At 36.0% G+C, this 13,513-nt stretch overlaps 3 protein-coding genes across 6 annotated transcripts in view; 1 reads left to right on the forward strand and 2 right to left on the reverse strand.

The window, feature by feature from the left end:
- Window positions 1–3,398: 3,398 nt before the first annotated feature.
- On the reverse strand, window positions 3,399–5,228 carry LOC114248977 (transcription termination factor 5, mitochondrial). Its single transcript, XM_028182427.2, has one exon. The coding sequence runs from the start codon at window positions 5,095–5,097 to the stop codon at window positions 3,535–3,537; it is 1,563 nt and encodes a 520-aa protein (XP_028038228.2). The 5' UTR covers window positions 5,098–5,228; the 3' UTR covers window positions 3,399–3,534.
- Window positions 5,229–6,014: 786 nt separating this feature from the next.
- Window positions 6,015–8,813, forward strand: kune (claudin). Its single transcript, XM_028182401.2, has 3 exons — window positions 6,015–6,347; window positions 6,463–6,738; window positions 7,187–8,813. Exons 1-3 carry the CDS (start codon window positions 6,212–6,214, stop codon window positions 7,453–7,455), a joined length of 681 nt encoding a protein of 226 aa, XP_028038202.1. The 5' UTR covers window positions 6,015–6,211; the 3' UTR covers window positions 7,456–8,813.
- A 1,030-nt stretch (window positions 8,814–9,843) lies between these two features.
- Window positions 9,844–13,513, reverse strand: part of LOC114248952 (uncharacterized) — a 120,324-nt gene continuing 116,654 nt past the window's right edge. For 3 of the 4 annotated variants that reach the window (XM_089732935.1, XM_028182391.2, XM_028182392.2), the window contains exon 11: window positions 9,844–10,727. In XM_089732935.1, coding sequence (XP_089589061.1) covers window positions 10,240–10,727 — 488 coding nt within the window. In that variant the 3' untranslated portion in view covers window positions 9,844–10,239. Of the gene's footprint in view, window positions 10,728–12,165; window positions 12,244–13,513 lie in introns of those variants that run through there. The other variant, XM_089732936.1, reaches the window with a different exon arrangement.

The following is a 13,513-nucleotide window of genomic DNA, read 5'->3' on the forward strand; positions in this document are numbered from 1 at the left end:
CTCAGTGGGCTGTGTCTATGGGTTAATTCGCTCGTCGAGCCCTTCGTCGCAAGCGACGGGTTCGTCGAGGACGGTGACCGGTGCTTGTGGTGCCTAAAAGCATCGTTAATGGATCAGGAGGATCCGTAATGACGTACTTTGGGCGACGTCAACGGTTTACCATTCGGTCTACTGGGTCGGGTATGTAGTTTCCAGCGGCTACGATGAGAGGGTTCTCATGTCGTGCCGCCTTCTCAAAATGGCGTAGCGATGCCGACTGTAGATACTTACTAAACGAGTCGAGCTCCAGGTCATCGTGGAGATTCACGTTCCTCAGGAACCATGGCGCTCCGACGACTATCCTGCAGAATCGGGATTGAATAACCTGAAGGGATTTCAAGTGGGTGCGGGCTGCGTGGGCGAACACTACGCTTGCATACGTCATGACGGGGCGTATACAAGTTTTGTAAAAAGTTACCTTATTACGGAGGGACAGTTTGCTTCGACTACAAAGCATTGGGTAGAGTCGTCCTAGTATAAATGCGGCGCTATCGCGGACCGTTTTTATGTGGGGACGGAATGTCATCCCTCTGTCGAGGGTGACGCTTAGGTATTTGACCTTCGAGGCCCACGGTATGGGCTGGCCAAAGAGAGTGATGGGGCTAACGGCGGAGGTGTTTGCGCGCCTATTAAGGAGTGGGATGCTCGAAGTGGTGTTCGGAGGGCGACCCCTTTTGAAGAGCACCGCTGTGCTTTTGGTGGGGTTGACGTCGATTCGCCACTTCCGGAACCACTGTCCCATGGTGGCTACTGCGATCTGGAGTCGCCGATGAAGCAACGACATCTTCCTACACGAGTAGTAGATAGCCGTGTCATCGGCGAAGAGCGCTAGATGGGTCTCCGGAGACCGGGGTATATCATTGATATACAAACTAAATAATAAAGGGGAGAGCGCGGAGCCTTGCGGGACTCCGGCAGTCAGTTGACGGGGACGAGAGCGAGTTCCCTCTACTCGATATCGAAACGAACGGTTCGACAATAAGTCTCGTATGATGAGCGACCAAGCGCTAGACAGCACGGCCGTATTTATAGGGCTTGGTACACGTGCGCGCTTTTACACGTTTAAGTATTGACCTTACAATAAAAGGGATAGTGACATACTGTTTAACATAAATTTCCCATCGTAATAAACACAGAGTAATTAGTTGATAATCTGATTATTATTTTTATTATTCTAACCCAATTCGTAAAAGGATTCGAAAGCCATTTAAGTAATTAATAATCTTAGGATCAAATGAAATTATTCGATTTATTCAGTAGTTCAGCAATTCAGCTACTAAACAATTTCATGTATTGGCATTCACTTACTCTTATAAAACGGGCTAAAAAAAAATTGGGGCTTTCTGGGGAGGGGGTTCTAATTGTAGCTAGCTTTCTGAACATTACCCTACCTACCCTACCTAACATTTCAGCAACAAACCCAAAATAATTGTAGGTTTCCTACATGCTAGGAATGTACCATATCAGGGGTGAAATGCTTATTTGGTTTAAGCGACATTTATCTTTGTACCTGAAGATGCGTTTTATTTGGTATTAGCATGAACAGTTCGTTGTTTATAATGGAACTTCGATTACGTTTACTCCATTGAAATAGGTAAAGAGGATTGTTTTTATGATAATTTTTTAATTTTGCGAGGGCGGCACTGAAAATTTCGGGAATTAACGAAGTGACACAACATTACTATTTAAAAATGTATTTATTGCTTTTCGAAGTATTCTCCGCGAAATTTGACACATTTTTCCATACGATGGAACCAATCATTGAAGCAACCATTCCATTCGGAAGTTGGGGTCTCCAAAATGGCCGTTTTGTAGGCGTCCACAGCTTCTTCAGGTGATGAAAATCTCTGTCCACGCAATTTATTCTTTATTTTAGGGAAAGTATAGAAATCATTAGGGCTTAGGTCGGGGCTGTACGGCGGATGGTCTAATAATTCTATGTTTTCTTGCTCTAAAAACTCTTTTGTTCTGTGCGCGATGTGAGAACTCGCATTGTCGTGATGGAGGATGATGCGGCGGTTGCAGTTCTCTTTACGGAGTTCAGAAAAAACCTGTGGCAAACAAATGCTAGCATACCATCATGCATTAACCGTTCTTTGTCCCTCAAGAGGAATAGTCGTAACATGGCCGGTTTTGGAGACAAACGTGGCCACCATTTTTTTTGCAACACTCCGTGAACGAACAATTTTTGTTGGCTTTAACTCATTTTCGAACACCCAAACTCGTGACTGGTTTTTTGTTTCGGGTTCGTACGCGTATATCCAGAATTCGTCACCTGATACAATGTTGTATACAGCATTTGAGGATCCTGCGTGGAATCTTTCGAGAGTTCTGACGCACCAAGTAACGTGAGCCGCTTTTTGCTCTTCACAGAGCGAATGCGGTATCCATCGGGAAAACAAATTTTTTACACCTAATTATTCATGCAAGATTATTTGTATTTGACTCATGCCAATGTCTAAAGTTGCCTGAATTTCGCGGTATGTCACATGTCGATCTTCCTCAATCAGCTTACGCACAGCATCAACGTTTTCTTGGGTGACTGCAGTTTTTGGACGACCTTCACGGGGATCATCACTGAGCTTGACACGTCCACGTTGAAACTCAGCAAACCAGCGATAAATTGTGGTTTTGGATGGAGCCTCATCACCAAATGCAGAAATCATCCGGTCAATACACTGTTTTTGTGTTAAACCACTTCGAAAGTCATAATAAATCATCGCTCTTGAATTTTCTCGAGTCAATTCCATTTTCTCAACGACTAAACAAGTTTGACAAAACCTCGTGACAAGACCGAGAATCTTTTTTTAAATAAATAAATGTTATTCGATTTTTAAAACCAAGGAGTTTTCAATTAAAAAGATTTTAATATGACAGGAACAGTGGAAATATTCCATTCCCGATACTTTTAGTGCAGCCTAGTAAACTTCAAACGGTTCTCCTGTAATGTTGCGAAAATGTCGCTTATATCAAATTGAAAAGCCTTTCACCCCTCGATATATAATATTAGCAGATCCAATGATCAAATTCGACCATAATCAATCCTACTTCAAATTTAATTAATGTAATTCATGCAATTAAAAAAATGCAAGCTTCAAATTAAAATTGTACCATACAATTAAAAATTAAAACTTATTGTTATGACATGAATTAGATACTTAACAGTAAAAAATGCAAAATCACCAAGACTGTATATTTGTTTTAGTAAGAAACACTTAGAGAAAACTAAAACATGGTGGGTTTCCTCTGATTCGTAATTGCGCTCTGAAATTTAAAAGTTTAAAGATTTTGATATGATTAAGCTGAGCAACTATTTATTAAGGAAACTGGTAGAGTTTAGTAAATTACAACTCTCATAATTTGTTCCGTACTTGTTTAATGATTTTTTTCATTTTAATTAATTGTAATGATTTTTGATTCATTCCTTTTTTACATAAATTTTCATTTCATTAGGTCTTCTCATTGCCAATTAATTAATCATTAACACTAGCTCTGCTAAATAGGCACAGTTTGTTTTATATTTTCTTTATTTAATGGACAAATTATGTTCCTGGTTTTGTCTTCAGCCCATACACCATTTCCAGAAAAATAGTGTTTCTTCTCTAAAGCATAAAGTACAAGACTTAACTTTTGACGATTTCCTAATCTATTAAAATCTAGATGGTCCAAATTTGAATGCACTGCCGTTTTCAAAGACTTTAATGCATCTCTTATTTTATCCCATGGATACAGAATAATAGGGCAATTAAAATAAATATCCTCGTGGCTAAATTCTTTTGATAACTTTTCACAGACATATTGCACTTGTACTAATGGAACGTTTATCCAAAATGGATGTCTCTTTAAAATTCTACGGATCTCATTCATTCCATAGTTTTTACCAAGTGATTGTGATACACAGAATAAAAGGTCTTTACCTTTACCCAAACGGTCACCTGGAGATTTCTCAAAAACTTCATAATGTGCGGAGCTTCCTGATAAAATGTTCAGACTTAGACATTTCTTATTATTTTCAAATGATTTACGAAGTCTATTTAAAGCTGTTTTATTGTAATGAATCATTTTCAAAAATCTAGGGTGATTCTGAAAGGTGTTAAATTCTGGTATACTTTTGGCATTCTCTAACCTTTCTCTCACAGTACTCGGTGCTAATGTATATATATCAAAGCATCTTCTTTGTGCTTCATTATCAATTCCATATTCATTTAATAATTTTTTCATTTCCATCATTGTAGAACATCTCTTAGTGGCCAACTTCGGATGACTTCTTATAACCTCTTTTATATCTAAACCTCCCAAGGATTGTAGATTATACATAATGTCCTTCAGGTTTTCAGGGTCAACATGTATTAAATATAAGTTGCTTTTAATTTTGCTAATTGGCATCATAATTTCTGATTTTAGTATTGATAAAGTTTTATTTATAAATTTCAATGGTCTGTGTCGAATTGTTGGGTATGTTTGTAATCCTCTATCAAATTCATTGTTTGTCAAATCCAGAACTAACTCTAAATACCTTTGTAATACTTTGAGACGTAAATCATACAGGTTATAGTTATTAACATCTCCTAAAATTAACGTAGTTAGTGATGTAGGCCACTGTGTCATATAACCAGCAAGTCTATTCTCAACATTAATATGAAACGGGATGTCATTTGATTTTTTTAATTCATATACTGTTTTATGTTTGACTAAAGTTAAATATGAAAGTAGGTGTGATTTATTGATTGTTTGTATTCCGCATTCGTCTAGAACTTGGTATCTAAGGCGTAATGTTTGAGGTAAAATACTAAACAATGAAGGCTCTTCAATAAGTACATTTTTATCAAATCCGAGTTCTCGAACAGTATTCACTAAATCTTGTACTTTGGCTTCATTTATATTCCGTAACACAGGATATTTTAAACAGATGTATTGTACATTGCTTTCTGATAAACTTAAATGTTTACACAAATGTTTCACACTGGTTTCTTCAACGTTTGTAGAAGAGTACCGTTTGGATGTGTAAATTGATCTCCGTCGGAGAAGGCTCTTAAGTCTTACATTTTGTAAATTCATTCGGACAGTCTTTGGTATATTGGTATATATATTTAGTTTAAATATTTATTTACTTCAAATTCTCAAATTATAATTCATTGCAGTGCAGTATATTAATAGGTAATCAGTGTATAATCTATGGCAGTAAAGACTAAAGCATAGATTTTTTTTGGTACAATTTTTCGTTATTTGAAAAGGCAAGGGGGTCTAAACCCATACAGCCTTAAGGCATAGACTATACACTTGCTTAAATAGTAGTTCTATTTTTCTAACTGGAAAGGCAAAGATATCACACTATACTTACTGCCTAGTATTTTATAATTTTTAATTTGAAAAATGATAATATTAAGTGAAATGAAATTAAATGCATTAATATTTCACTTCAATAACTTAACTGAATTCTTGAAACGAGGTTGTGCACGGTAAAAGTGATCACGCGCTTAAGCCCTGAGAGAGCCTTACTTCGAAAATACCAAAAAAATGGCAATGGTTTATGACGTTATATATTTCCCTAGAATACTACGACTGTATACTTAACTAAACGAATTTCTCCCTAGCACTGCAAGCAAGAGCACTGAAAAATACTTGCAGAGTTTGTCGGAACATAGCTTTCACTAGAATCCAGCACGCTGAACTGTTTAAAACTGCTACAGTCGTACTATTTCCACTTCCTACACTAGCGCCGTTTCAGGGAGTCTTCGAACAATAAATTGCTGTTTACAGGTGACCGCTTTTTCAACCTGTCCTCTATACATGATGGTATTCCTTGATTCTATCCTCCATGTATAAAAATGGACATGTAGGTCGTAGTAATCTTTTACAGTTTCCATTATTCTAAAACAAAAGAAAAACTATGATTAAAATTATTAATAATAGGTAGACTGGACAAAAAAAATATGAGACTTTACATGAGTTTACATGCCATAAATTTTTTATTTAGTGTAAGTTATAGTTTGTGGGCTTAATCTCCTATGCCTGTCTAATCATACGCTGTAAGAAAATTATTTGATATCATAGATTTAAACACATATTTGATGCCTAATGTAATATCTGTGGTAGGGCGTGTAGTTTGTTGATATTTTCAAACTAGTCTAAACTTATTTAAAAAATTTAATAAATTTTTGTAGTTTTTAAAATGACGAAATCTAAGACCGGCTACTTTGCTTTGGGATTTTTCGCATTCGCAGCTCTTTTTATTATAATAGCATTTGGAAGTCCATATTGGTTGGTAACTGATGGGAAGCTAAAGGATTCAAAGTTTCTGAAAATAGGTAAGAATCGTACGTACGTAAACGGAAAAATCTTTGTTTATTAACATCAATATCATTAACGCCAGGCTCTACTGTAAAATGACAAACTCATAATACTGCCTTGTGATAATTTCAGGTTTGTGGGAAGTATGTTTCAACAAATTCGAAGACGTACATCACTGGTACGATACCGTCTTTAACAGCTGCTGGTGGATATTTGAAGAAGAATTCTATATTATACATGATATTTTATTGCCTGGTTTTTTCATTGCGACACAGTTCTTCTTCACCATAACATTGTGTTGTGTTCTGCTTTCGATGTTTTTGGTTTTTCTTTATTTAAAGAAGGACAAGGATGATGATGACTATTTGACACTTTTGGTAACTTTAGGAACTGTGTTAGTGATCGGAGGTTAGTATTGATTAACAATTTTTTTATTTTGAATATTAATATTAACTATAAATACAATATTCAATTAAAATATTTACAAAATGAATCTCAAGTAATTACCAGAGCCCATAAAATCGACAAAATCAATTCTCCCTCCCAAGCCATGAGACATGAGTTCTAAGCAGTTTTTTACAATGGCTGCTCTGCACCCTTTAAATCATTTAGCCCACTGTACATTGAATGCAGTGCAAAAATATTAGTTGCAGTATATTATGTTTAGAAATTCAATTTTAATTGATCTTGTGTCATGATTATTATCTATATTAGTCTTTGGGAATTAAAGAAACAAAGGCAAATAATATGTAAGGAGTAAGCTGTAAAATGAATTTAGCAATGAAAGTAAGCTTCTGATAATAATTAATATTAATAATAAAGAGAGAAGAATAAAATCAATTTGTGTACTTTTCAGGCTTTTCTGGAATCATATCAGTTGTGACATTTGGAGCCAGAGGTGATGGGCGTGATTGGATGCCCCATTGGCAGAATAATGACTTGGGTTGGGCTTATGCTCTTGGAGTTGTGGGTGTAATATCACTGTTTCCTGCTGGTATACTGTTTTTAATTGTAGCCAGAGTACACAAATACAAAAAACTGCATGAGATGCAGAGTCGTGAGCCATCTGCTTACAATATGCATGAAAGGAACCTTGGTTATACCAGAGGACACACCGATATTTAAAGATATTTTAATATTAATTAAATGTAATCCGTCCATTTTGTGAAACTCATCAATGTAAAAGTAGTTGTAAGTTAGGTTGTCGTTTATATACAAAACTATTAAGTTCAAATCCACTGGGTTGCCAGTATTGATAGACAAGTCTGAGGCCGACTTGATGGGCAACCAAGCTATCTACTGAAATGATACCATCTTATTCTTTTTAATCTACTAAAGCTAATAAAATATTTCTTCATAAGAGTGTAGAGTATGATAAACATTTTTTTTAAATATTATTACACTGGTTCTTACCACAGCTTTGTTATAACAATTTTCTGGTAGAAATATCAGCATACAGCACTAAAAGGTGATGTTTGTTATATCGTAAGTAATAGAATTTGTCAATTGGTAACACTGAGAAAATTGTTTAGATATAAGTTAACATGTTTATTTGGCTCCTAACATTCTACCCCAGTTTTAGTTTACCTCTATGGAATTTGTTAAAACAAAAAATCATGTCTGAATGAATACAATTATGAAAATACCTGAGCATGTGTAGGAATCTCACAACTGCATCATCATAGTATAGGTAATAAAGTTATTATGTAAGGTGTATGAATGAGTTTCGTCAATGCAGGCCAGTCTGCATTCCTGTATTTTTTTTTTATATTTTCAAATATATATTGTATAAATAAATATAAGAGTTAAAAAAACTGATAATAAGGGTAAAACGAATAAAAACTGATAAATAGGTTGCCTATTTAAGTATAACTGTTAGTGTAGGTATTGTGAGTGTAAACTGTGTGTTGCTTAAAGATTATTTTAATTTTAAACACCTAGGTACGAATCTACAAAATGTGTAAAAGGGGTACTAAGTACAAATATAACATTTCTATAATGATACAGATTTTGTATATCCCATTTTACTCGATTTGTGGGTAAGCTCGAAGAAAAGTTTAGTATGATTTAATATGTTAACTTGCTTTTGTACATACAATGTTTTTAAATATTTTGAAGTGAAACTTTAGTTGTGTTTGAGAGTAAAATTTAACTCGCGACAGATTTGTTACGGCTAGACAGAAAATATACAATTTAGGAAGAGCGAGAGACAAAATATACAGCGTCTCGCGAACCATTCGACCGTGGAGAGAGAGAGAAAATACAAAGCGAGCTAGGTCCATATTACAAGAGAAATTTGATTTAAGGATGAAAAATAAATAAAACCATAATACTACAGACCAAAACAAGTTTCACTTTTTTCACGTGCACCAAGTTATGTTACTCGTTTTTCAGTCTACATACAGACAGAATATTATAATTTTTTTAGTGTTATCAATGAAGAAAGATTCTAAATATAAATAAATGATTTTGTATGTGTTGTACTTAATTTTTGATATTTTTATGTCCCATAAAACAATAAAATTGTAGACAGGTAAACAAGCACTAGGACTAAATAAACTTCTGAATAATATTTTATTTTATAAAAGTTTTATTATGTAACTAGCTTTTGTCCGCGACTTCGTCCGCGTGAAATAGTTACTTTGGCATAACGCAAAATTTTACTCGCCTCTTCATTTCCGTAGAAAGTGAAAATATTTTTCAATAATAGAATGTTAAGGAGCTATGTAAGGTACCAGAAGCAGTCTTTTTAACCGACTTCATAAGAGGAAGTTATCAATTCGACCTTTTTTTTTATCTATGTATGTTCACCGATTTCTCGAGAATGCTTGAATCGATTCTGATAATTCTTTTTTCTTTTTTTTTTGTTCGATAGGGTAGACTTCCCGAATGGTCCTGTTTTCATCAAGATCTTTATTACTGGTGGTAGGACCTCTTGTGAGTCCTCGCCGGTAGGTACCACCACCCTGCCTATTTCTGCCGTGAAGCAGTAATGCGTTTCGGTTTAAAGGGTGGGGCTGCCGTTGTAACTATACTTGAGACCTTAGAACTTATATCTCAAGGTAGGTGGCGCATTTACGTTGTATGATGTCTATGGGATCCAGTAACCACTTAATCCCAGGTTGGATGTGGGCTCGTCCACCCATCTAAGTAAAAAAAAAGATCTGATGATGGGATCCTGGAGAAATCCAGAAAAATCTATAATTGTCTAAGCCTATCTTGAAGTGATTTGGGTTTTTCAATGTTGTAATGAATAACGTATTTGGATAGGGATTAATATCATCTTTATAAAAACACCTTCATAAATAATGCTTTATTTTAGAACAAATTTGGATAGCATAAAAAAAGGTAATAGTGAGCCAACCTTAACATACCTATAGACATATACTGTCGCGGATTTTTTTTTAAATCATTTAAAGGGGAAGAATTCTCTCATACATTAATTTAGCGAAACTTTAACAATTTCCGCAGCGCACGCAGTGGAAGCTCTCATAAGAAAAAAAAAAACGCCGATTTTGAAACATTCTTTATTGGTACTCCGCTTGCATTGGTCTTAGCGTGATGTTATATAGCCTATAGCCTTCCTCGATAAATGGTTTACCTAACACTGAAGATTTTTTCAAAACGAACCAGTAGTTCCTAAGATTAGCGCGTTCAAACAAACAAACGAACTCTTCAGCTTTATAATATTAAGTATAAGATTGTTGTTAAATAAAATATTCAGCGAATTTACAAAATGTAGATAAACTAAATTATTCTTATATTATTGAGCTTCATTGACATTTACACGTATACGTATAGTTGTATATTAGATAGTTTAGATCATGATATCAATAAAGTCATTTTGTAATTTTAAAGAATTGAGAACAAGATTCGTAATTCTTTTGTTGCAATTATTAGTAGCCATCTTTATTTAATGGATTTTGGGTAGACTAGTCGTACATTTAAATTTTGTGGGACTGTTTTTTTACAGTGTAAGGCAGCTTTTGCCGTTTCAAAAGCAATGCGGATACACAAAGATTTCCTTAATCCTAGTAGAACACCTAGTACAAAACCACTAGAAAAACAATCACCAGCACCAGAAACATTCTCAACATTTTGTATGTAATCAACTGGAAAGTGGCTTATTAATGGTTCCTTTGTTGTTATATTTTTATTTACAATAAATACACCTTTAGATCCAGCAGTAACTATCAAATATTGTACCCTTTTGGCCACAATTTTTGAAAGTAATTTAATTTCTTCTAAATCTGAAGTTAAAGGGCCTCGTAAATTCGGCTCTAGAAAGGTAGCCATAGCTCTTAATTCCGCAACATTCGGACTGGAGAAAGCCACCGTGTTCTCATTGTTTTGAAGAATTTTTGTTGCTTTCCTTCGGTCGGTTGGCTCGAAGAACACTGGAAAAAAAAACCTTTTTTTATTTATTGCTGTAGCTGGGCATGTGAATTTATCGCTTATCCTGTATTAAGGCAATATTACATCTTACAGAAGCAGAGCACTCTTCTCTTTGTGTCAACCATCGATCGTAGATCGTACGATCGATGGTGTCAACCCATTGTTGTCGAGACGGCGCCACGATAGAGATATCCCGGAAGTGTTATCGGTTAGCGATTGGGGGGTCCAGCAAAGGAAACCCAAGAGAAAATGTGAGCGGCTCTATTGCAGACGTCCGGTGCATTCGTATGTAGCGATGCACCGGTGTTCGAATCCCGCAGGCGGGTATGGTGAACAGGTAGGTTTGTTTGCTATTTGTCTGGGTGCTTACTATCCATGTATGTATATACTAAAACATATGTAAGTATGTTTATCGTTGGACTGACCAGATCCGCACTACCCTCGACACCACAGCTTACGATTCTCTACACTCGGCGGCAGATAGAGGCAAATGGCGTGGAATGGTCCGTAATAAACTCTTGTTGCGAGGAGGTGGTCACGACCCTCAGTATTGAGGAAACCGAAGCAAGAAGAAGAAGAATTTGAAGTCGTCGTGGCCTAACGGATAAGACGTTCGGTGCATTCGTGTTGAGCGATGCACCGGTGTTCGAATCCCGCAGGCGGGTACCAATTTTTCTAATGAAATACGTACTCAACAAATGTTCACGATTGATTTCCACGGTGAAGGAATAACATCGTGTAATAAAAATGAAACCCGCAAAATTATAATTTGCGTAATTACTGGTGGTAGGACCTCTTGTGAGTCCGCACGGGTAGGTACCACCACCCTGCCTATTTCTGCCGTGAAGCAGTAATGCGTTTCGGTTTGAAGGGTGGGGCAGCCGTTGTAACTATAATTGAGACCTTAGAACTTATATCTCAAGGTGGGTGGCGCATTTACGTTGTAGATGTCTATGGGCTCCAGTAACCACTTAACACCAGGTGGGCTGTGAGCTCGTCCACTCATCTAAGCAATAAAAAAAAAATAAAAAAAAGAAGAAGGTATCCGTACCACAGGGAATCTTAAATTGACTGTGCGTGATTTGTTCCTAGTTGCTATTATTATTATGAATAGTAAAACTTTTTTGAGGGATAGGCTAGATTACAGGAAATAAATTTTTAGTGAATATTTTAATTAGCAAAGTTTTTATTTAAATTATTTTGATCTTTTTTTTACTAGTACTGAAACTAGCGACATCTTGTAGCGAATGCCCCTAAACTTATATGTTGTTAAAGTTAAGGCATTTGATTATTGCATAACTAAACACAGAAATTAAAAAAAAACAATAAATTATACACGTCTTTATTTGTTATAGACAAATTGATTAAATTAACATTACAAAATCCTTTATTAAAAATAAAATATAGGATAGGTAATATGTTACTGCCATCTACAGGAGCAATGGGAAACTATTTGAAGCGAAGCCACCTAGTGACCGACGCCCGAAAGCATTATTGTTGAGTGTTTGAGCTGCTTATCTATAAAGGTGGAAATACACTATTAAAACGCGATGCGTGTTGAGTAGAATCAAACGTATTGTTTTCTATAGATCAAAATCACATTATAAACATCTGACGAGACGCCATGCGCGCACACGCCACCCGATCCAGACCTGCCAGGTCGGTGTGTTGTCCATGGTGGGGGTAAACACGCAATCCGACGCGTAGTGCGCGGTATGTTTAGATTCTAGACAACACCCAACATCAGTCAAAAACTGTCATAGAGCATATATGCATTCTTTAACCCTTCAAACAGAATTTATGCCAATTTAATATTATTTTTTTGCATTTATTTAGCGTTTAGCATTTGATATGACCGACGTACCTACAGTTAATTGAGTTAGTAAAACGATATCCTGTTCTCTAAGACATGAATTTAGCTATATACAGGGATCATATAATGAGAAATAATGCATGGGAAGAAATTCATCGTCGTTTAAGTATCATATATGTACCCAAAATTTTCGTCAAATCTTCTTCAAAGTCTTCACCTGATTCATTATATTTTATTAAATCCATTGTACATACCTAACCATACACTTCCACTGCTGTTAGCTAACTGTTCTCAGAAATTGCTACTATATCGTGGCGTCGCGTAATGGTAATGTGCACTATGCATATCGGATGTCGACAGGTTGCGTCACTTCGCGTTTTAATAATGTGTTTACGCCTTAACTAATTTATGTGTATTATCTATGGTTGTTAATACAATTTTTAATAGCTCCACTTTATGGAGGGTAAATGTAAGGCGAATCGTCTCATATGGGAGAAGATTGAAAAAGTGTCCCACTTTCAGCTCTAAATAATATTTCAAAAATCCTCCAGAATGACACTAGCATAGGCACAGGGTATGATATGAATTCATGATGATATGAATCAGTTGTTAGCTGATTCAAGTAGGCTGAGTTAGGAAATTTAATATATTTACACGATTACTTCCACGATTGACTTCCACGGTGAAGGAATAACATCGTGTAATAAAAATGAAACCCGCAAAATTATAATTTGCGTAATTACTGGTAGTAAGGACCTCTTGTGAGTCCGCACGGATAGGTACCACCACCCCGCCTATTTCTGCCGTGAAGCAGTAATGCGTTTCGGTTTGAAGGGTGGGGCCCGTGGGGCAGCCGTTGTAACAATACTGAGACCTTAGAACTTATATCTCAAGGTGAGTGGCGCATTTACGTTGTAGATGTCTATGGGCTACAGTAACCACTTAAAACCAGGTGGGCTGTGAGCTCGTCCACCT

The sequence above is a fragment of the Bombyx mandarina genome, chromosome 15 (genome assembly GCF_030267445.1).
Source record: "Bombyx mandarina strain Sakado chromosome 15, ASM3026744v2".
NCBI classification, from domain to species: Eukaryota; Metazoa; Arthropoda; class Insecta; order Lepidoptera; family Bombycidae; genus Bombyx; species Bombyx mandarina.